Source organism: Vipera berus (assembly GCF_964194415.1).
Source record: "Vipera berus genome assembly, chromosome: 1".
NCBI classification, from domain to species: domain Eukaryota; kingdom Metazoa; phylum Chordata; class Lepidosauria; order Squamata; family Viperidae; genus Vipera; species Vipera berus.
The window spans coordinates 277,532,794-277,555,994 of NC_138202.1; the positions used below are offsets into that span (position 1 = coordinate 277,532,794).

Genomic DNA, 23,201 nt, shown 5'->3' on the forward strand with positions numbered 1-23,201 from the left:
GGAGTTTTTCATTTACCACTGGAGCTTTCTGTATTGTCTTTCATTTTTATTTAAAAATGAACTTTTAAAACATGTTGCACATGTTGCGTCAAAATAATGAAATGTATTCTATAGCAGAATCTAAACATTGGGTACTTCTACTAATACTTCATAGATAGAATTCCTCAAAGTTTCTTTGTCTGTTGCAACCATATGTTCCATTGTGTAGCTTCCCACAGATTCCCTTCATCCTCAGGAACAGCCTTTGGGGAAGATATGAGAATGCATCTGGCATAGTTCTGGTAGATAATCAAAGCATTTGTCATTGTTTTTGTGAGCAACTGGGAAAAAACAGTCAAATGTTCAAAATTCCTGAAACATAAGACAAGAAATCCAGAATAAAACTTTCAGATATAATCATAAAAAATAGAATAATTGTTCCTTTATGGATGAAGGTTTTTTATATTGATTTCAAGAAGACTTTGATGTGATGGGTTCAAGGTAACAAAAAGTCAGGATTAAAAATAAACTAGAAGTACGGACACAGATAGAGGAATAAGTGTAAGATACTATAACTTACTCTTAAATAATGCAGTAATATTAAAGACAACAAGGAAAGCAAGTACTGTAATTAGTTGTTCTCAGTTGTAGAATTCTCTTGGCCATCAGGTAGGATAAATTGTGAGTGAGTAACTGGGTTTAAATGTTATTTCAATCTCTGTGTGCCCTTGCAATGGCACTGCAAAAAGTCAACTTGTGTGTAGTTCATTAAAAAGGGATGGGAGATGTTGATTGTGATTTGTTTGCTCTATGTTCATAATAGATTTATCCAAAGTATAATAAATTACCTGTGAATGGTTGATACCCCAATCCCAGTAGTCTAAAAGTAAGATTGGAATAAATGTATAACATGCAGCTTGAGGAAGTGACATTTAATTTCATTGCTTTATTTTATAAAGGCCATCAATTTAAACTAAGGAAAGATATATATTTCTGTTGAATATTTTAAGATGTACCTCTCTCCACTGCTCCACAGTTCTAAATCTCCCAGGAGAAATATGGCAAAACCTCTTCATTGCTATTATGGCCATGTAGTGCGGCAAAAGCATTGGAGTTCGAAGCAAGCTAGGTCATCAAGTCAAACCCACTGCTCAGTTCAGCAAACCAATGTAATTTTTTTTCTGGGTTTTCCGTCATTTGAACACATCCAGTGAAGGGAAGCCCACCTCTTCTCGTGGTAATTGGTTTCACTGTCAAACTATTCTTCCAGTTAGGAAGGTGGTGGTGGTGTTTTTAAATTCAAATAAGATCTGCCTTCTTTTAACTTTAATCCGTTCTTTCATGTTCTGCACACTTGAAAAGTGCAGAACAGATCCTGACCTTGTGCTATGTGAGGTTCTTTCATGTATTTGAAAGGTGGTGTCATATTTCCTCTCAGTCTTCTGCTGTCAAAGGTAAATAATCGTATTTCATCCAGTCTCTTTTCATAGGACTTCAATTTCTAATACGTTGTTTTTGTTTCCCTTCTCTGAATCCGCTCCAGTTTCAATACTTTTTAAAATGCAGTGTCAAGAACTAGAGAAACATTGTTCATCCAGTGTCCGAACATGTATCACTGATGACATCCTCTCTATTCTGTGAAGTCCCATAATTGCATCTCGAGAGATCTGCAGAGAATTTGTACTAGGATTTTGCAGGGAGAAAAGTCCATTTTGTAAAGACGAACCATTTGCATAACTTTAACTCATGACTCTAAGCCAGCATTCACTATGAGTACAGATATGGTGGTAATTTTGTTTTTTTCTGCCTTCAAGTTAGTTTTGGCTTCTCGCCATTGCCTGGACAAGTCCATGCAGTTTTCTTGGCAAGATGTCAGAGATTGTTTGGCATTGCCTTCATCCTAGGGCTGAGAGACGGTGACTGGCCCAAGGTCACCAAGATGGCTTTGTGCCTAGGTGGGACCAGAACCCATGGTCTCCTGGTTTCTAGCCTGGTGCCTTAATCACTACATCAGACTGGCTCTCAGTAGAGGGAATTATTCATATATAAGTGCTCATCTCTTCTGAGGAGTATATTTTCCTAGCACATATGTGTTGATGTTTATACACATTTAGCTGTTGCAATTTTTATAATTAATTTGTGATAGAGTCTTTGAAAAATGTTGCAATAATTACTATCTATTATAATTTTGGTTGCTTATTATTTTGTAGAATCTTATTTTGTATTTTTAAGATGAACTGTACTATGCTAGTAAGATTTAATCACATTCTTAACATGCCAGTAACCATTTTCCTATTGGGTATCGGACTATAGTTATATCACTGTAGGATGAATTAATTTAAATAACCCAGGTAAATATACAGTTTGAATCAAATGAATATTGAAAACATAGATGAGACTAAGGAGGACAAGAAAGCAAAACCATGTTTGGATGATTAAATTTAGATTACTATTAGAAGTGTGTGCAAGTCCCATACATTTGAATCCAATTCCTAACGAAGTAATAATATAGGATTAATTTAAATTCCTGTTTCATGAGACCCAATAAACTATAGTGGATAATCAAGATGGGTATGAAATTGTCAACTTTAATTCTTAAACTCTGGCTGCTCTGGAAAGCCACCACTATAAATCCAAATAAGACATAATAGCTGTGGTGGTGCAGTATTTAAAGTGCATTATTGCATGCTGACTCTGCCCCACTGCCAGGAGTGTGATCCTGACCAGTTTAAGGTTGACTCAGTCTTCCATCCTTCCAAGGTAGGTAAAATGAGGACTGTCAGATTGTTGGGGGCAATATGCTGACTCTGTAAGCCACTTAGAGAAGGCCGTTATGAAGCGGTATTTAAGTCTAAGACCTATTGTTAATGGGAGTCAACGATGTGAAGGGCAGAACAAAGGGGCAGCCAGTGATCTGTGCGAAAGTACCTGGAGTTGTACCTATCCAAGATGATTAAAACATACTTTTAGTGGTGCACATTAAATGTTACATAGTGAAATTTTGGATTGTATCCAGGTGTAGTCAAATCAATCGTCCAAGGAAAAATAGCACATCATAATTGTATTGGTAACTTAAATCCTGAAAGAATTCAATATTGAAGTATACTGAAGTTTCAGATAGCAAGACTGATTAGAAACAGGAAAATCAGTTTTTGAATATTTGTTTATGTTGAAACCTCTGCAGCAAAAAGCATATAAAAGAAAATTGTGATCTGCTTAAAAGTCACATTAAATTATAAATCCATTGCTATTAAAAACAGCTATAGTAATGATAAAAATAGAGTTTGTAGATATGAATCTATATGAGTATGTGGATATGCACATTTGTTCTGGTACTCTCCTCCAGACATATTGACTTTTGCTGAATTACAAAATTCCGTACAAAAAAAAAGGAGAAACAGCTCATTCCTCAGTTTAAGAAACACTGTGGATAATTTAATTGTCTATAGAAAGGAATAGATATTGTCATTCACTTTTTGTGAGATGTGAAAACTTTAAAAATATTTGTGCTGTTTACTACATATTGAGTAATATTAGCTGATATGTATGTTACTGCATATTGCACCATGCTTTTGCATTGCTTTTACCCATTGTGAGCTGCCCAGACTTGCTGTGTGAGATATATAAATAAAAAAGGAAGTAGTGATTTGCTGTAACTGTATTATATGTGCCACCAACAAAAACTAGGATATCATCGTTATTTTCTGAACTCGAAACAAAAATCAAAACTTTTGAGGTGAACTATATTGTATGATTTGCTTATTGACTTGTAATAGAAAATGAAAGAAAACCCTGCGAACAGTGGTAAAGATGGAGCAATTAGATTATTTATATGAACTATTGCCTGGTAAGATTTTCCCATTGCCAACAATGCATCCTTAAGGTGTTTCATCCTTGTGTAGTTGGAACTTACATGAACATGTTTCTCTGGAACTAAGTTACATAATGCTTGAACCTAAACTGAAATTTAAAAATTAAACTTTTTTTTTAATATATGCTAGTAGATTTCATTTCAGAATGAAGACTGTTTGAAAGTGCACCAAGTGATTTTCAAAATTATTCATGCACGGATTGAAATGTGCTTTTGTCATTTTCCTCCTCTAATCCATAGGGCAACCCAATGGATTCAATGGTAATGAAAAGACCTCAGTTGTTTGCAGTTGGCAACAACCCCCATGCCCAGTCCCAGCCCGGCAGTCCATATCCAGGGCAGTCATATGGACCACCAGGACCCCAGCGTTTTCCGATGGGAATGCAGAGCCGAACTCCTGCTTCCATGGGAGGAATGCAATATCCACAGCAACAGGTTGGTTAATGTTTCTTTCTGATTTTATTCTGTAAAGTAATACTTAGCCCACAACATCTCTCTCAGCATATCCTTCATTTTAGGATTGGGAAATTTGTGATTTATTAGTTTTCTTTTTTAGATTTAATTTTCTTTTGTCAGTGATGAACGTATCCATTTAAAAAGAGGATATATTATTCATCAAATGCATTCTCTGGATTTGTGAACTTTTTCATTTGTTCAGCTGCCATAAGCCTTCTGCTGCTAATCATTTTTTTTCCCATCATAAATAATAAACTGAGGAGGGCGGATTGATTGAAATGAATATACTGTTGGTCAGCACAACAACTGTTGAAATCTACAATAAAGTTGTTGGAAGACATAAAAAGTATCGTAATAGTAGTAGTAGTATAGGCTTTACATGTGTATGCATTACAGCATACTTCTTTCTTCCTCCAGCTCAAACAGCAGGGAGAGGTTTTCCTTATTTCCAACAAGAAGCATGTAGATTGTATGGTTTCATTTTAATCTAGGGTTAGAGTTTTGCAGTTGATGTCAATTTTTTCTTTCCCATTATCTCAAGAAGGTCAATTACTGTACTTACATTTTCATCATATGATAGCCTGGGTAAAGCCATTTGTGTTTTTGAAATGGCAGAATGGATGAAAGCTATCAAAAGATTAGAGTACGTTGGTAAATCTCAGATTAAGCTGTTTATTGAAGACTGTGCTGTTCACAAATGCAAGGGTTTGGGGTTTTTTTTGAGAAAAGAGCACTGTCTCTGTGTAGGGCTAAATAAAATTACTTTTTAAAACATTCTTGATTTTAAATATGGCAAAGATGGAAAATAATGATCGGGCAGGAAGGCAGGCATATTTATTGCATTAGCATGGAATATTCAGTAATTAGCTGTGCATTCACACTTTTGTTTGACTACACGTGACAAGGTTGCTTGAGGTTTAGATTGCTAAGAGTATAGTTGTAAAGGTGTAAAGGTGACAATTTTGTGGGAGATGGCTAGCGTCACTAAACAGTGGCAAGAAATTTATTTGGGTGTTTCTTAATAGTGCAATTGCAAATGATGGATTTTAAAAGACAGTAACATGACTGTTGTTATTTGGAAACAAAGAGGAAGACAACATTTACTTCTTAATTTAATTAAAGTTATTACTGGTTTATCCCATGATGCTCTTTATTTTGGGAAGGAGTATTGCTATTTTCTATCTTAAGCGTAGTGTTTGCATTTTTTTTTACTTGTGGAAAAAGGCTATTTTTTTTAAAAAAAAAAAATAAATCTATCAGAAGGCAGTGATCTGATGCAGCAATTGGCCACTGTCCCTATCTGTCTTTTTGCAGCATTAAAATAATTGGATGAGAAATATGGTTATGAGTACTAATACTCTTTGGGGAAGTAGTAGGAAGATAATTACAACATTGAATTTTTATTAAATGGACATCAACACCCAGGGATAATTTTGTTTGGACAGGCTCCAGAGTTTCATATGTTTAGCTTGTAAATCCAGTTCTTCTCTTTAGTGCTTGTATCTTATATATCAAAATGGAAAATAAACAGTGTTAAAATTTCAGAATGCAGACCTGCCAATGATATCTGCAATGGAGACAGTTGTCTATAAGTAAAACTGAGCTGGAAATTGCTTAAGAATTCCGTTCTTCAGTGGGTTTTATTATGTGCAGATATTGTTAGGTGGGATTTATAAATGAATTCAACTTTATATATATATATATATATATATATATATATATGTATGTATGTATGTATGTATGTATGTATGTATGTATGTGTATGTGTGTGTATGTGTGTGTATATATATATATATATATTATGTGTGTGTGTGTGTGTATATGTATGTATGTATACATATACGTGTATGTGTGTGCATACATACATATACACACAGACACATATACATATTTACATATACGCAGGGCTTTTTTTGTCATAGAACGCCCAGAATGGAGTTCCGGCACCTTTTTTGGATGGAACCTTGTAGGGTAGGCAAGGTGGGTAGTATGATGTGTGTGAATTCCGGCACCTTTTTTTTCTTTTAACAAAAAAAGCACTGCATATACATGTGTGTGTGTGTGTGTGTGTGTGTGTGTGTGTGTGTGTGTGTGATGGTCATTGGTTCATCCTCTCAGTCATCCTGCATGATGATTCATACCGGCGTAGCATCTGGTAAGCTGGTAATAGCTCAGTGTGCCAATTCATGGAATATTGGTTGGATAACCAAGCCTCTTTTAACAAGCGGCCACCCTTAGTTGCGTCATGAGCAATGACTCTGGCCTTCTGTGAAGTTGAAAGTGTGGTTGTGCTCAGTGGTGTAAGCCCATACCTGGGATCGTTTCTCTTGACGTTTAATGGCCAGTTCATGCTCATGCTCATGGAGCCTTGTCCAGAGGCATTTTGTGGTCTCCCTGACATAATTGCATGGACAATCATTGCAGTTAATTTGGTAGACCACTGATGACATTTTGCCCGTGGATAGGGGTTCTTTGGGGCGCATTATTTATCTGCGAAAGGTTTGAATAGGTCTGTGCGCCACTCTGATGTTACGAGCCGATAATATTTGTGCTGCTGTTTCTGAGACGCCGTGGATGTAGGGGAGTGTGGCCCAGGTGATGGTAGTTGTTCTGTCATCTGTGATGCCCGTTGTGAGTGGCAACTTCAGATGAAATCAATGGGATACTTATTTTGATAAAGGTACGCATGCTTCTTAGGTATGCATGATCCTTGTTTCTAGTTTCTAGTGTGTGTGTGTGTGTGTGTGTGTGTGTGTGTGTGTGTGTGTGTGTGTATGTATATATATATATATATATATATATATATATATATATATATATATATATATATATATATATATATATATATATATATATATATATATATATATATATATATATATATATATATATATATATATACAGGGAGTGCAGAATTATTAGGCAAGTTGTATTTTTGAGGATTAATTTTATTATTGAACAACAACCATGTTCTCAATGAACCCAAAAAACTCATTAATATCAAAGCTGAATATTTTTGGAAGTAGTTTTTAGTTTGTTTTTAGTTATAGCTATTTTAGGGGGATATCTGTGTGTGCAGGTGACTATTACTGTGCATAATTATTAGGCAACTTAACAAAAAACAAATATATACCCATTTCAATTATTTATTTTTACCAGTGAAACCAATATAACATCTCAACATCCACAAATATACATTTCTGACATTCAAAAACATAACAAAAACAAATCAGTGACCAATATAGCCACCTTTCTTTGCAAGGACACTCAAAAGCCTGCCATCCATGGATTCTGTCAGTGTTTTGATCTGTTCACCATCAACATTGCATGCAGCAGCAACCACAGCCTCCCAGACACTGTTCAGAGAGGTGTACTGTTTTCCCTCCTTGTAAATCTCACATTTGATGATGGACCACAGGTTCTCAATGGGGTTCAGATCAGGTGAACAAGGAGGCCATGTCATTAGATTTCCTTCTTTTATACCCTTTCTTGCCAGCCACGCTGTGGAGTACTTGGACGCGTGTGATGGAGCATTGTCCTGCATGAAAATCATGTTTTTCTTGAAGGATGCAGACTTCTTCCTGTACCACTGCTTGAAGGTGTCTTCCAGAAACTGGCAGTAGGACTGGGAGTTGAGCTTGACTCCATCCTCAACCCGAAAAGGCCCCACAAGCTCATCTTTGATGATACCAGCCCAAACCAGTACTCCACCTCCACCTTGCTGGCGTCTGAGTCAGACTGGAGCTCTCTGCCTTTTACCAATCCAGCCACGGGCCCATCCATCTGGCCCATCAAGACTCACTCTCATTTCATCAGTCCATAAAACCTTAGAAAAATCAGTCTTGAGATATTTCTTGGCCCAGTCTTGACGTTTCAGCTTGTGTGTCTTGTTCAGTGGTGGTCATCTTTCAGCCTTTCTTACCTTGGCCATGTCTCTGAGTATTGCACACCTTGTGCTTTTGGGCACTCCAGTGATGTTGCAGCTCTGAAATATGGCCAAACTGGTGGCAAGTGGCATCTTGGCAGCTGCACGCTTGACTTTTCTCAGTTCATGGGCAGTTATTTTGCGCCTTGGTTTCTCCACACGCTTCTTGCGACCCTGTTGACTATTTTGAATGAAACGCTTGATTGTTCGATGATCACGCTTCAGAAGCTTTGCAATTTTAAGAGTGCTGCATCCCTCTGCAAGATATCTCACTATTTTTGACTTTTCTGAGCCTGTCAAGTCCTTCTTTTGACCCATTTTGCCAAAGGAAAGGAAGTTGCCTAATAATTATGCACACCTGATACAGGGTGTTGATGTCATTAGACCACACCCCTTCTCATTACAGAGATGCACATCACCTAATATGCTTAATTGGTAGTAGGCTTTCGAGCCTATACAGCTTGGAGTAAGACAACATGCATAAAGAGGATGATGTGGTCAAAATACTCATTTGCCTAATAATTCTGCACTCCCTGTATGTGTGTGTGTGTGTGTGTGTGTGTGTGTGTGTGTATGTATATGTATATGTATATGTATATGTATATATGTTAAATGTTTGTTAAGTATTTAGATTACCTTGCTAGGCCCCAAACATGGGACAAATCTTATTTCCTGTTTCAGCCTAACCCAAGGCCATCAACAGGCAGTAGTCACAGCAGTGACAGTTCATATTTGTGTAATTTTTTAGCAATCAAAAAAAAATTACATATATATATATATACATATATATGTGTGTGTGTGTGTGTGTGTTTATGATAATGTATATGTTACATATAGGGACGCGGTGGCTCAGTGGGTTAGGACGCTGAGCTTGTCGATCGGAAGGTCGGCAGTTTGGCGGATCGAATCCCGAGTGCCGCGTAACAGAGTGAGCGCCTGTTACTCGTCCCAGCTTCTGCCAACCTAGCAGTTCGAAAGCACGTAAAAATGCAAGTAGAAAAATAGGGACCACTACGGTGGGAAGGTAACAGCGTTCCGTGCGCCTTTGGCGTCTAGTCATGCCAGCCACATGACCACGGAGATGTCCTCGGACAAGCGCTGGCTCTTCGGCTTTGAAACGGAGATGAGCACCGGCCCCTAGAGTCGGAAACGACTAGCACGCATGTGCGGGGGAACCTTTACCTTTACCTTTACCTATGTTACATGTTCAAAAGATTCTAGGTAGATTGCAGTAATAAAACTATATGGACCTCATACTCAAGAAGTAGGTATACATAGGATCCCCTCCCAGCTAAAACTCATTGGGTGAGCAGATTTCATCTGAAGCATGTGGTTCATAAAGATAAGGAGACCCTATACCACAGCGGTCCCCAACCTTTATAGCTTGGTCGCCTGGGGGGAGGGGGGAGAGGGAAACTGGCCCGTGCAAGCAGTGGGCTGATGTGTTCATGCACATACATGCCAGTCCACTGCTCATGTGACTTGAGCTGTGTGCGCCGGCCCACCTTTCGTGTGACTTGAGCTGCAGATGTGCATGCACCGGCCAAACCATCCATTTCCAAACCACCCACTTACAAACTGCCCATGGCCTGGTAGTGAGCTGCAGCCTGCGGGTTGGGGACCCCTGCTATACCACATAGGACTCTATAAGGCATTCACTTTGAATATGGTTTGGAAGCTAGTTGGCAGCCAATATAACTTTTGCAGAATAGGCCTTATTCTATTGCATTTTACTTGACATATAAAGAAACTAGCCTAAATCAAAGGGCTGAAACTTCAGATGAGATTGAGGGATTGGAAATGAGAATAGAAATCATTTTTTCTCTCTCCCTGTCCCTTCAGTGATTGCCTAACCCACATCATATTTTGTTATGGGATAAAATGAAGGGACATATTGAGCCTTGAGCTCCTTCAGTCAGTGAGAATATAAATCTAGCATATAAAATTCAAAAGATGTGGCTGATATACAGGGAGTGCAGAATTATTAGGCAAATGAGTATTTTGACCACATCATCCTCTTTATGCATGTTGTCTTACTCCAAGCTGTATAGGCTCGAAAGCCTACTACCAATTAAGCATATTAGGTGATGTGCATCTCTGTAATGAGAAGGGGTGTGGTCTAATGACATCAACACCCTGTATCAGGTGTGCATAATTATTAGGCAACTTCCTTTCCTTTGGCAAAATGGGTCAAAAGAAGGACTTGACAGGCTCAGAAAAGTCAAAAATAGTGAGATATCTTGCAGAGGGATGCAGCACTCTTAAAATTGCAAAGCTTCTGAAGCGTGATCATCGAACAATCAAGCGTTTCATTCAAAATAGTCAACAGGGTCGCAAGAAGCGTGTGGAGAACCCAAGGAGCAAAATAACTGCCCATGAACTGAGAAAAGTCAAGCGTGCAGCTGCCAAGATGCCACTTGCCACCAGTGTGGCCATATTTCAGAGCTGCAACATCACTGGAGTGCCCAAAAGCACAAGGTGTGCAATACTCAGAGACATGGCCAAGGTAAGAAAGGCTGAAAGACGACCACCACTGAACAAGACACACAAGCTGAAACGTCAAGACTGGGCCAAGAAATATCTCAAGACTGATTTTTCTAAGGTTTTATGGACTGATGAAATGAGAGTGAGTCTTGATGGGCCAGATGGATGGGCCCGTGGCTGGATTGGTAAAGGGCAGAGAGCTCCAGTCCGACTCAGACGCCAGCAAGGTGGAGGTGGAGTACTGGTTTGGGCTGGTATCATCAAAGATGAGCTTGTGGGGCCTTTTCGGGTTGAGGATGGAGTCAAGCTCAACTCCCAGTCCTACTGCCAGTTTCTGGAAGACACCTTCTTCAAGCAGTGGTACAGGAAGAAGTCTGCATCCTTCAAGAAAAACATGATTTTCATGCAGGACAATGCTCCATCACACGCGTCCAAGTACTCCACAGCGTGGCTGGCAAGAAAGGGTATAAAAGAAGGAAATCTAATGACATGGCCTCCTTGTTCACCTGATCTGAACCCCATTGAGAACCTGTGGTCCATCATCAAATGTGAGATTTACAAGGAGGGAAAACAGTACACCTCTCTGAACAGTGTCTGGGAGGCTGTGGTTGCTGCTGCACGCAATGTTGATGGTGAACAGATCAAAACACTGACAGAATCCATGGATGGCAGGCTTTTGAGTGTCCTTGCAAAGAAAGGTGGCTATATTGGTCACTGATTTGTTTTTGTTATGTGTTTGAATGTCAGAAATGTATATTTGTGAATGTTGAGATGTTATATTGGTTTCACTGGTAAAAATAAATAATTGAAATGGGTATATATTTGTTTTTTGTTAAGTTGCCTAATAATTATGCACAGTAATAGTCACCTGCACACACAGATATCCCCCTAAAATAGCTATAACTAAAAACAAACTAAAAACTACTTCCAAAAATATTCAGCTTTGATATTAATGAGTTTTTTGGGTTCATTGAGAACATGGTTGTTGTTCAATAATAAAATTAATCCTCAAAAATACAACTTGCCTAATAATTCTGCACTCCCTGTACAGAATGTGGAGCAAAGAAGGATTATGACAAAACTGAATGGAATTTGAAGTCTTTCATTTTACACATGTAGTATATTTTGAACTGTCAGAATACAGCTGATGTTTTACAGTATATTCTGTATGCATGTGTGCTTTTCAAATTAAATGTTGTATTTTTGTATTTAGCAAAGCCCACAATTCTTTATTTGTGATATGGAAGCATGCTTCAAAAGTGCTGTTATCAGCATTTAATAAGGATACCAAACATTTGTGAGCCTACTTAATAGAATTTGACATATTGCCCAATACTATCCATCTGCTAAAGAAACACATGTTGTTTTTCAGTTTTGATGTTTTCTGTGAAATGACAATGGTTACTTTCAAACAAAAAATATTGGTTTACTCTTCAGAGTATAATCTAAAATAAAGATGCAATAAAAGCAGATCTCATTAAAATATTTAAAAATTAATTGATTGTTTCAAGACATACACATTTTTAAAAAGATTTCTACCTCTGGAAATCCAATGCATTCTTAAAAATTAGCAAAATAATTTTAATTTGTTATAGATTGAAAAACTATAAAGAATTGCAGGTGTTTTAATCTTTTTTAATCAAATAGAAATAAGTGAGTACTGTATATACAGTTTGTAAGGATACATCTCCTAATTTTGTAATTTGGGCCTAAATGAGTTATAATCCTGATAACAACTATGTTGAACATAGTCTGAAAATAAGACTTAAACCCAGTTCTAAGTAACAGAAATGGTAATTTTAAGAGTAAAAGCTCTAGTAACTCACCAAGCGAAAATGCTGATTTAACTCACTGATAAGATTTAAATCTTTTCCACTGATAATGATTTAAAGAAAGATTCTGATTACTACTACTACTGCTGCTACTACTACTACTACTACTACTACTACTAATAATAATAATAATAATAATAATAATAATAATAAAAAGTTGGAAGGGACCTTGGAAGTCATCTAGTCCAACCCCTTGCTCAGGCAGAAAACCCTATACCATTTCAGACAAATGGCTGTCCAGTCTCTTCTTAAAAACTTCCAGTGTTGGAGCATTCACAGCTTCTGGAGGCAGGTTGTTCCACTAGTTCACAGGTCGGCAACCCGTAGCTCCGGAGCCGCATGCGGCTCTTTGAGCCGTCTCCTGCGGCTCCCAGCCGCCTGGTGCACGCGCACCTCTTCGAACGGGCAGTGGTGTGCGCGCACCTCTCCAAATGGAGAGTGGCACCGCCCGTTCCGAGAGGTGCGCACGCACCTTTCCGAAGGGTGGAGGTGCGCGCGCACCTCTCCAAACCGCCGCCGTCCCATCCGGAGACCTGCCGCGTTTGTCAAACATTGACGAACACGGCAGCTGTGCAAACGGGATGGCGGCGGTTTGGAGAGTGCGCGCGCACCTCTCTAAGCCGCCGCCATCCCGTCTGGAGACCTGCCACGTTCGTCCAACATTGATGAACACGGCAGCTGTGCAAACGGGATGGCGGCGGTTTGGAGAGTGCGCGTGCACCTCTCCAAACCGCCGCCATCCCGTTCGGAGACCTGCCGCGTTTGTCAAACATTGACGAACACGGCAGCTGTGCAAACGGGATGGCGGCGGTTTGGGAGAGGGCCGCGTGCACTCTCCAAACTGCCGCCATCCCGTTTGCACAGCTGCCGCGTTCGTCCATGTTTGACGAACGCAGCAGGTCTCTGGACGGCGGCGGCTTGGGAGAGGTGTCCACGCACTCTCCAAACCGCCGCCATCCCGTTTGCACAGCTGCCACGTTCGTCCATGTTTGACGAACGCGGCAGGTCTCTGAACGGGACGGCGCGCACCTCTCCAAAGGGGAGACCCGTCGCCGCGCAGGTGCCTCCCATTTTGCGCATGCGCAAAATGTTTTTTGCGCATGCGCATGAGTGGACGCACGCACGCGCACTTTTTGCGGTTCCCACTTTTTTGTTTGTGTGATGGAACCGGTTCTGAGTGGCTCTTTTCCTTTTTCCGGTTCCCGACCCCTGCACTAGTTAATTGTTCTGACTGTCAGGAAATTTCTCCTTAGTTCTAGGTTGCTTCTCTCCTTGATTAGTTTCCATCTGTTGCTTCTTGTCCTGCCTTCAGGCACTTTGGAGAATAGCTTGGCTCCCTCCTCTTTGTGGCAGCCCCTGAAATATTGGAACACTGCTATCATGTCACCTCTTGCCCTTCTCTTCATTAAACTAGACATACCCAATTCCAGCAACTGTTCCTTATATGTTTTAGCCTCCAGTCCCCTAATCATCTTTGTTGCTCTTCTCTGTACTCTTTCTAGAGTCTCAACATCTTTTTTACATAGTGGTGACCAAAACTGGAAGCAGTACTCCAAATGTGGCCTTACCAAGGCATTGTAAAGTAGTATTAATACTTCACGTGATCTTGATTCTATCCCTCTGTTAATGCAGCCTAGCACTGTGTTGGCTTTTTTGGCAGCTGCAGCACACTGCTGGCTCATATTTAAGAGATTGTCCACTAGGACTACGAGATCCCTCTCACAGTTACTACTATTGAGCAAGGTACCACGTATACTATACCTGTGCATTTGGTTTTTCTTGCCTAAGTGTAGAACCTTACTTTTTTCACCATTGAATTTCATTTTGTTAGATAGCGCTCAGTGTTCGAGTCTGTCCAGATTCTCCTGTATCTTTAGCCTGTCTTCTGGAGTGTTGGCTATTCCTGCCAGCTTGGTGTCGTCTGCAAATTTGATGAGTTCCCCATCTATCCCCTCGTCCAAATCGTTGATGAAGATGTTGAAGAGCACTGGGCCTAGAACAGAGTCCTGGGGCACCCCACTACACACTTCCCTCCATGTAGATGCAGTACCATTTGACCACACGCTGAGTACAGCCGGTCAGCCAGCTATAAATCCATCTGGTGGTGATGCTGTCTAACCCACATTTTTCTGTCTTATCAAGTAGTAGGTTGTGATCTACTTTATCAAATGCCTTACTGAAGTCCAAGTAAATTATATCCACAGCATTCTTCTGGTCCACTAATTTTGTCACTTGGTCAAAGAATGCAATAAGATTTGTCTGGCATGATCTGTTTTTGACAAACCCATGTTGGCTTTTAGTAATGACTTTCTTTGCCTCTAGGTGTTCGCTGATTCATTGTTTGATTATCTTTTCCAGAATCTTCCCAGGTATTGAGATCAGGCTGATAGGTCTGTAGTTTCCTGGATCCATTTTTTCCCCCATTATTGAAGATGGGAACTACATCAGCTCTTTTCCAGTCCTCTGGTAGTTCTCCAGTGCTCCAGGAACTTTGAAAAATATAGTTCAGTGGTTCTGAGATCACGTCTGCCAGTGCCTTGAGAACCTTGGGGGTGTAATTCATCTGGTCCTGGTGATTTGAACTTGTCTAAGCTGGACAGGTGCTCACTTACCATTTTCTTGCCTATCTTAACTTGTGTTTCTATTCTTTTTTTTATGGCACTGGTTTTGGTAGGTTGGACTGTTTTTTCCCTTTGTGCAAAGACAGATGCAAAAAACGAGTTAAATAGTTCTGCTTCCTCCCTGTTGCTTGTCAGCTTCTTGCCACTTTCTCCCACTAATGGACCAATCAGTTCCTTAATTTTTTTAAAAAAATGTTGAAAGAAGCTTTTTTTGTTATTTTTTGACTTTGGTCGCAAGCCTTAGTTCATTTTGAGCCTTAACTTTCCTCACTTCATCTTTGTAGGCTTGGGCTATTTGCTGATATTCTGCCTTAGTTATGTGCCCCTCTTTCACTTTTTATACTTGTCCTTTTTATCTTTCAATTTATCAGAGAGTTCTTTATGCAGCCATGCTGGTTTCTTTTGAGAGCTGTTATTTTTCTTCTTTGTTGGTATTGTGCTAGACTGGGCTTTTATTATCTCACTTTTCAAAATTTCCCAAGCTTCTTGAATTGTTTTCCCCTTGAGGATTCTCATCCATGGAATCCTTCCCAAGCCCTCTCTTAAGTTTATTGAAATTAGCTCTCTTTAAAGTCCAAGACTCTAGTTTGACTGTGTTCTATTGGTTGTGCTTCCATAATGTTGAATTCCAATATTGCATGATTACTTCCCCCAAGGTTCCTGTGGCTTCAACATCTTCTATCATTTCATCTCTGTTAGTGAGAATTAGATCCAATATGGCTAATCCCCTAGTTCCCTTCTCTACTTTTTGGGAGACAAAGTTGTTTGCTAGGTTTAGAACACAATGCAACATATTTATATAATCTTTAGAATTACAGCTATCTTAGTTAGCATGTGTATTTTTTGTCTTATTTCAATAAAAATAACAATTGGGGATTTCAAAAAGTGAATGATTTTCACAAGATGCAATACTGAAATAGGAATCCATGGTGGTAGGTTGCACAGTGTGCATATACATAACACAGCCTTTTATTCATTCTTATAAGATTGTATCATTTCCACAATGTTGAAATAGCATTTAATTTTAAAGGCTCTTTTTTCATAAAAATAAATTTAATATCTAATCCATATTTTTTTTAAAAAAACAAAGTATTCAATTTCTTAGGATCTGGTTTATGCTACTTCTACTTTAATAGACTACAGAGAGATGGTTTTTGTGCTGTAATGTAGAGCCCAAACACCACATTCTCAGCTGGAGAGGAGTGTTTGCTTCAACCATGCAGATTGTCTACTTAAAGATATCTGTCTTAACAAGTCAAAGGTTCATCATAATGAAAAATGAGGCTATACAAAGAGAAATAATGTGATTATCGGACAAGACTTTTTAAAAGGCCACCTTAAGAATTGTGCAATCATAGATTTCACATAATCACAGAATTACCCTATTTGTTCCATGGCTTATGCAGAAGCCTGAATTTACACAGCCTTATAAATTTTTATGTATAAGATTCTCTAAGTAGGGGTATGTTACTAATGCTGTCTGTACTGCTGGGAAATGTTTAGTGTTTCCCCCTTTCTGTGTGATGTTAAGCCTCATTGACTAAATTGAAAAAGGCTGCTCATAGCAGGATAAGGTTTTATGTTGTATTGTCTCCTTTGGAATTATCCTTTCCATTAAGTATAATTCGCTCTATGGAGGGAGGTGAGCATAGATTACAGATAATCACAGAATCAAATTTGACACAAGAAAGAAACTTTATGGTAGCTTAGCTCTACATCTTAACTGTGGTCATTGACAATGTTTACTGAATAAAATCCCAAAAGCAGTACAATTGAATTATTATGGAAAACAGAAACAGTACAGTGATTTCTTCCTCTAAACTGATGTAGAGAATTGTCGGTTAAACAGAAAATGCTTGCTGTCTTGAGAGAGTAATATTGTTTGAATTAGATGACATAATAGTATCAAGAAATAGCATTAGAGTTAGAGCTGACACTTGTGTCTTTCAATATATACATTTGAGTAAACCAGCTGTTGAAATTATTGCATTAAATATCTATGTTCCAAAAACTAAATCATTGTGTTTATTAAAGAATTGTGATCAGTTGCAAACAGAAACTCACACAGTACATATGACAGCAGAAGAACCCCATATGATGCCATTAATGGATATCATCAGGACCTGCAATTGTTAAACTGACCTTCAGATTTCCTCCCTTTTCTGACGGGCAGAATTAATATGTTAACATTCTGTGGAGATCTCGGCCTGGTAATTAAGCATACAATTAGTAGCAGTAAGTCAGAGTTAACATATATCTCGATAGATCCATTTTTGTCACTGAATTTTATATCCATTTGAGAAGGCAAGAACAACATCAGTGGAAGTATGTTTGGGTTCTTTTGCCTATGCAAAATAATTTTCTTGAACCAGGTCAATTGTAATGCTCAATCAATCACAAGTCAAGGAGCAGTACATATTTAGGTTTGTGTTTTTGCTGATTTTTCTCCTTTTTAGAGTGAATATAAGCAAAAGGGTCAGTTTCTTTATTTAAAATTCGTCATCAGTTTTAAATTGAGTGACTTGCTTGTTTAAGGTATTCTTTCTATTTAATTTTCCCCAGTTGTCAGTTTATATTTTTGGTTAAGTTTTAACATTGTCTCTTAATTTCCTGTATTGTTTGTGCAATATTAGTCTACCTGTAAGGGTTAAATCATAAATACGTATTAGATGTTCTCTTAAATATTACAAGTTGAAGGATATCATACTCTATACCAGAAAATAAATTTCAGTTTTCAGTATAAAGTGATGCTCTCTAGGGAAAAATAAATTAGATCAGCTTGTGATATTTATGACAAGGCAACAAATAATATTGCTTTCTCTGTAATTCTATGATCAGGCTTGTTAATGTATCCTAAAATAGAATAAACTGAATCAGAATATAGAACATAACATGTTTAAACCTTAGCATTGCTGTCAACATCAGCTTGAAGATTAAATCCAAAATTATATCTCTAATTACATAATATGTTAAAGAGTTGTAGCTTATATGTTTATGTTGCTTTGAGTTCCTTTAATTGATATAAAACCTCTCTGGCTCAAGTCACATAATGTAGCCTTTGGGGGGAAAAATGGTATAGGGAAAAAACAGGATGAAACAACAAAGAGTAAAGTTTGTCCACCAATATGGGCCAACAGAATGGATTTGCCCTTTCCTTTTTATTGCTCTTTTTTGAGGGGGGAGAAAAATTGAGAACTTCCTGCATATGAGATTGGGATAAGGTGGTCCAAAAGGAGGACGAGGTAGGCATCTTATTGCATGAATTTTACTTTTGAATCTTGGATGGAGTCTCTGTAGACATTAGGAACAGAATCATCTTGATGAAAATTCATATAATGGAGATTCAGATGTCCTATTACTTGGAAAATGCCAACAAACACACAAAAACAAACACACAGACCCAGCAGTTTTCCATAGCTTAGAGCAGAGGTCACCAACCTTTGTCGGTTGGCGGACCGGAGGAAAAGGGAGGGGGAAGCATTTTATATAAATGCTACGAGCATGTGCATACGATACTAGCTCTGCCCCATTCTTGTGTGGCACAGCACTGTGTTTCTGTGTCCTGTGGTGCGGCAGCAGCTGTTTTTTGCACCTTGCAGCGTGGCAGCGGCCCATTTTTGTGCCCTGTGGTGCAGCGGCACCCACTTTTGTGCCCCATGGCGCAGCGGCATCTATTTTTGTGTCATGTAGCACGGCAGTTGGCCATTTTTGCGCCCTGCAACGGTGTCTGTTTTTGCACCTTGCAGTATGGCGGCGGCTCCCTTCTGCACCCTGTGGTGCAGCGGCGGCCTGTTTTTGCACCCTGAGGCATGGTGGCAGACCGTTTTTGCACCCCGTGGTGCAGTGTCCTGTTTTTGTGCTCCGCGGCTGCCATGTCAGCAAAAGTGAGGGGGTGTGCATGCACATGTGGGTGCATTGGCCAGCCTGTCCTACGGCCTGATGGCCAATAGGCCGTGGCCCACTACCAGGCCATGGCCCACAGGTTAAGGTCCCCTGGCTTAGGGCTTTGAATTTCTAAGAGCAATAATGTAGCAGTAGATTAATTGTTTTCACCATTTAATGTTTTCTCTTTTCACTTTCAAGGTTTTATTTTGACATTTACCATCACCTTTGTTTTGAAATAGACTATTGGCTCACATGTAGGAAAGCACATAACATAAACTTGGAAATTAGGGCTACATAAATTACTAATCGCATTACTACTTACCTTCCATTTAATAGAAAAGTCCCAAACTGTTATTTTGGCATATGCAGCCATTCTTAATAAAAGTTTTCAAAATACCTCAACCACAATTGAGCCCAAAATTTCCATTGCTAAGCAAGTCCATTGTTAAGTGAGTTTTGCCCATTTTACAAACTTTTTGGCAAAGTTATTAAGCAAATTATTGTAGTTGTTAAGTGAATCAAGTGGTCATTAAGTGAATCTGGCTTCCCCGATGGATTTTGCTTGTAAGAAGCTGGCTGGGAAGGTTACAAATGCTGCTCATTTGATTCCAGGACAGTGCAGCTGTCATAAATACATGCTAGTTGCCAAATGCCCAAATTTGAATAATGTGATCATGGGGATATTGCAACAATCATAAGTGTGAAAACTGGTCATAAGTTACTTTTTTTTTAGTGCTGTAGTAACTTTGAACGAATGATTGTAAGTTGAAGACCACCTGTAAAAGGAAAAACAAAACTGTCTTAACTCCAAGCATTTGAAGCTGGTGCTATAAATATTAAAATTTATCTCTCCCCCACCCCACCTCCTGTCTCTCTCACACACACACCTCTTAAAATGCTAGGTTGTTCTTTCTGAATATATATTTTTTAAAGAGAACTAGTCATGAGTAAGTCATCCTACTTCAAATTCCTAAAGCTTGTAACACTGTGGTTGTCCTATTACTTTCCCTCCTTTTGAGTAAGGAGGGAGAACGTTATCTTTCATCCCCTCTTCTCCATTATTATGTCTTCTTTTGCCATCCTTCAAAAATGATAAGGAGACTCCCTTCTGTCACAAGATTAAGAAGCCTGGATCTTTTGCATTTGGAAAAATGTAAGGCTCAAGGTAAAGAACACAAAAGTTTACAGTGGTCTTTGTAAGATGAAATGTTCTGAGAGAAGCCTTGCTCTCGGTACCTGAACTCGAGATCATCCAGTTCAGTAGAATGGAGCCTAGGCAAAAAGAAACTCATTCACATTTTGCATAATTCACTGCCATATGGTAAAGGCCCACCAGCTTTGATAGCTTTAATAGAGAATTGGACAAAATCCATAGATTGCTGTTAGTCAGGAATACTTTACTGAGCCTCCTATGTTTATAGGCAACATGCCACTCAATACCATCTGCTGGGATGAACAGTAGGAGAGAGAGCTTCCTAGAGGAATCTGATAAGACTATGCATAGTTTGAAAATATTTGGAAGAAGCACTTTGGACCTTCCATGAGCACTGCTCCTCTGTGGTGTTCTTTAAAGCAGCCCATCTTTTTTCATGCTTCAGCTTATAAAGAAATGGTGGCTGTTTTTAAGTTCTGCATTAACGTTGAACACTTGACTCTTATAGAAGCTGTTATTTGTTGTTCAGGCTGGTTCAGAAGTCTGAAAAAAATGTGTCAAACTTTAATGAAGAGCAGAGAGGTGCTGTGCTCATTTTCATGTGATGTCTGAAGCACTTCTGAATCATTTTCAGAATAATTGATATACAATACAGGAATCCGATTGATCATTATGAACCTTCAGTAGTGTCTAGCAAGTGGCATGACAATAAATTCTGACTCTCCATAAACTCACCCCTGCATGCAGTAATAGCTGAAACTCAACAAATTTGGTATAGTCATATAAGTTGCTTTATTTAAGATGAGAAAAAAAATCTACATGCAGACAGTCTGTCTGACTACTGCAAGACAATGAAGAGAAGTTTGCTGTGAGTCACAACCCAATGGAGTCTCAACTTCAAGGATTCTGAGAGCAAGCGAATGACCCCCAGATAAGGAAGGGCCCATCTCTACCAGTGTTCTGGACCTTTTTTGAGACCTGGATATTCTGGCGATTCTATGTGGTTGGGAGGGTGAATAAAAAGTTCCTCTGACTAAGTATCATCATAATGGCAGAAGTTCTGTTTTTTATTCATAGTAAAGGTAAAGGTTCCCCCACACATGCGTGCTAGTCATTTCCAACTCTAGGGGCCAGTGCTCATCTCCATTTCAAAGCCGAAGAGCCAGCGTTTGTCCGAGGACGTCTCCGTGGTCATCTGATCGACAAGCTCAGCGTCCTAACCCAATAAGCCACCTCATCCCTCTTTTATTCATATCATTCAATTTTTAATTCATATGATATCCTAAGTCAGAATGATTGAAGTAACATATAGGTGTAAGTAAGTCAAGGAAGGAAGGAAGGAAGGAAGGAAGGAGGAAGGAAGGAAGGAAGGAAGGAAGGAAGGAAGGAAGGAAGGAAGGACAGACATCATAACTCTTTTCCTTCCAGCATTTCAAGGTGATAAAATTGGCTGTTGTTTTCCTACTCTTACACAACAGGGTTATCTGTTCCATGATAACATAAAATTTTTTGCCTGGATTGTTGATTCCCACTTCACCAGCCTTAGCATTATACCAAATCTGTTGGCTATTCTTCTGCTTTTAAGGGAAGAATGGGAAAAATATTAACATAACCAAGAGAACTATTTGAAAGTTCTAGATTTTAGTGTTAAGAGGACATTAAGATTAATTATAATTTAGAATGGTAGTACCGGTAGTTCTCAACTTATGACCAAAATTGAGCTCAAAATTTCTGAGGCTAAGTAAGACATTTGTTAAGTGAATATTGTCCATTTTACAACCTTTCCTGCCATATTTGTTAAGTGAATCCCTGCAGTTGTTAAGTTAGCAACACAATTACTACTGTTAAATGAATCTGGCTTCCCAATTGAGTTTGCTTGTCAGAAGGTTGCAAAAGGTAATCACATGACTGTAGGACACTGCAACTGTCATAAATATGAATCAGTTGCCAAGCATCTGAATTTTGATCATGTGACCATGGGGATGCTGGAACAGTCATAAGTGTGAAAAATGGTCGTAAGTCACTTTTTTCAGTGCTGTTGTAACTTTAAACAGTAACTAAACAAACTATTTTAGGTCCAGGACTACCTGTATTATAACCTCAGGAGTTTGTATGGAAGACTGAAATATCTGGTGGTTGAGAGAAAGTCTTTTAGAGAAGAGGAATAAAGATACTGACATGGTTTAGACCAGGGGTAGGCAACCTTGGCTCTTTTATGACTCACGGACTTCAACTCCCAGAATTCCTGAGCCAGCATAGCTGGCTCAGGAATTCTGGGAGTTGAAGTCCGCGAGTCATAAAAGAGCCAAGGTTGCCGACCCCTGGTTTAGACATTTTGGAGACGAGCCCATGGTATTGCGACGTTTTCAATCTTGATCTACAAGAATTAGGCAGAATCCTGAATACCAGAGCTGAAAATTGGTATTAATGCTACTGATACTGATTACGTAAGACATGATCATTCACTTTATGCCTACTGAAGAAAATGCAAAAGAGTACTTTCCTTTGACACAGAATTTGCTGAAACATCATTGCTGTCTTTTTTATAATACTCCTCTGGATGTTTTTTTGCACATAGTATGTGTCAGAGCTTGAAATACTCTTGTGCAGTTCTCTTTGAACAGATAGCACAGGACAAGTTCTAACACATAGTTGCTTGACATGCTACCACCTACCACTAAGAAAGAATGCCTTACTTGCATTATCTAAGCTGATCTGCTTCAAAGTTTGCCAGTCATTTTGCAGTTTAAGTACTGGGCTGTAAGTAATTACTGAATTTCCATCTTGAATCATTGCAGATATTCTTTGAACAAAGCAAGGTAGCAGTGGGAAACATTGAATAGGCTAAAGCAAACTATAGTTATCTAGGAGATGTAAATCTTCACAATCTTTGTGAAAGTGAAGCCATTTTTGTTTTGAACTGCAGCATATTCTCCATCCTTGTATTGCCCAAGATAAAAATCATAAAATTACTAAGTATTTAAAAGATGTATAA

The 23,201-nt window shown here is 38.9% G+C and overlaps 1 protein-coding gene across 5 annotated transcripts in view; it reads left to right on the plus strand.

The window, feature by feature from the left end:
• The window catches only part of ARID1B (AT-rich interaction domain 1B), a 448,568-nt gene that overhangs the window by 34,400 nt on the left and 390,967 nt on the right, over positions 1–23,201 (plus strand). For all 5 annotated transcript variants that reach the window (XM_081332098.1, XM_081332099.1, XM_081332101.1 and 2 more), the window contains exon 2: positions 4,091–4,285. In XM_081332098.1, the coding sequence (XP_081188224.1) occupies positions 4,091–4,285 (195 nt within the window). The remainder of the gene's footprint in view (positions 1–4,090; positions 4,286–23,201) is intronic.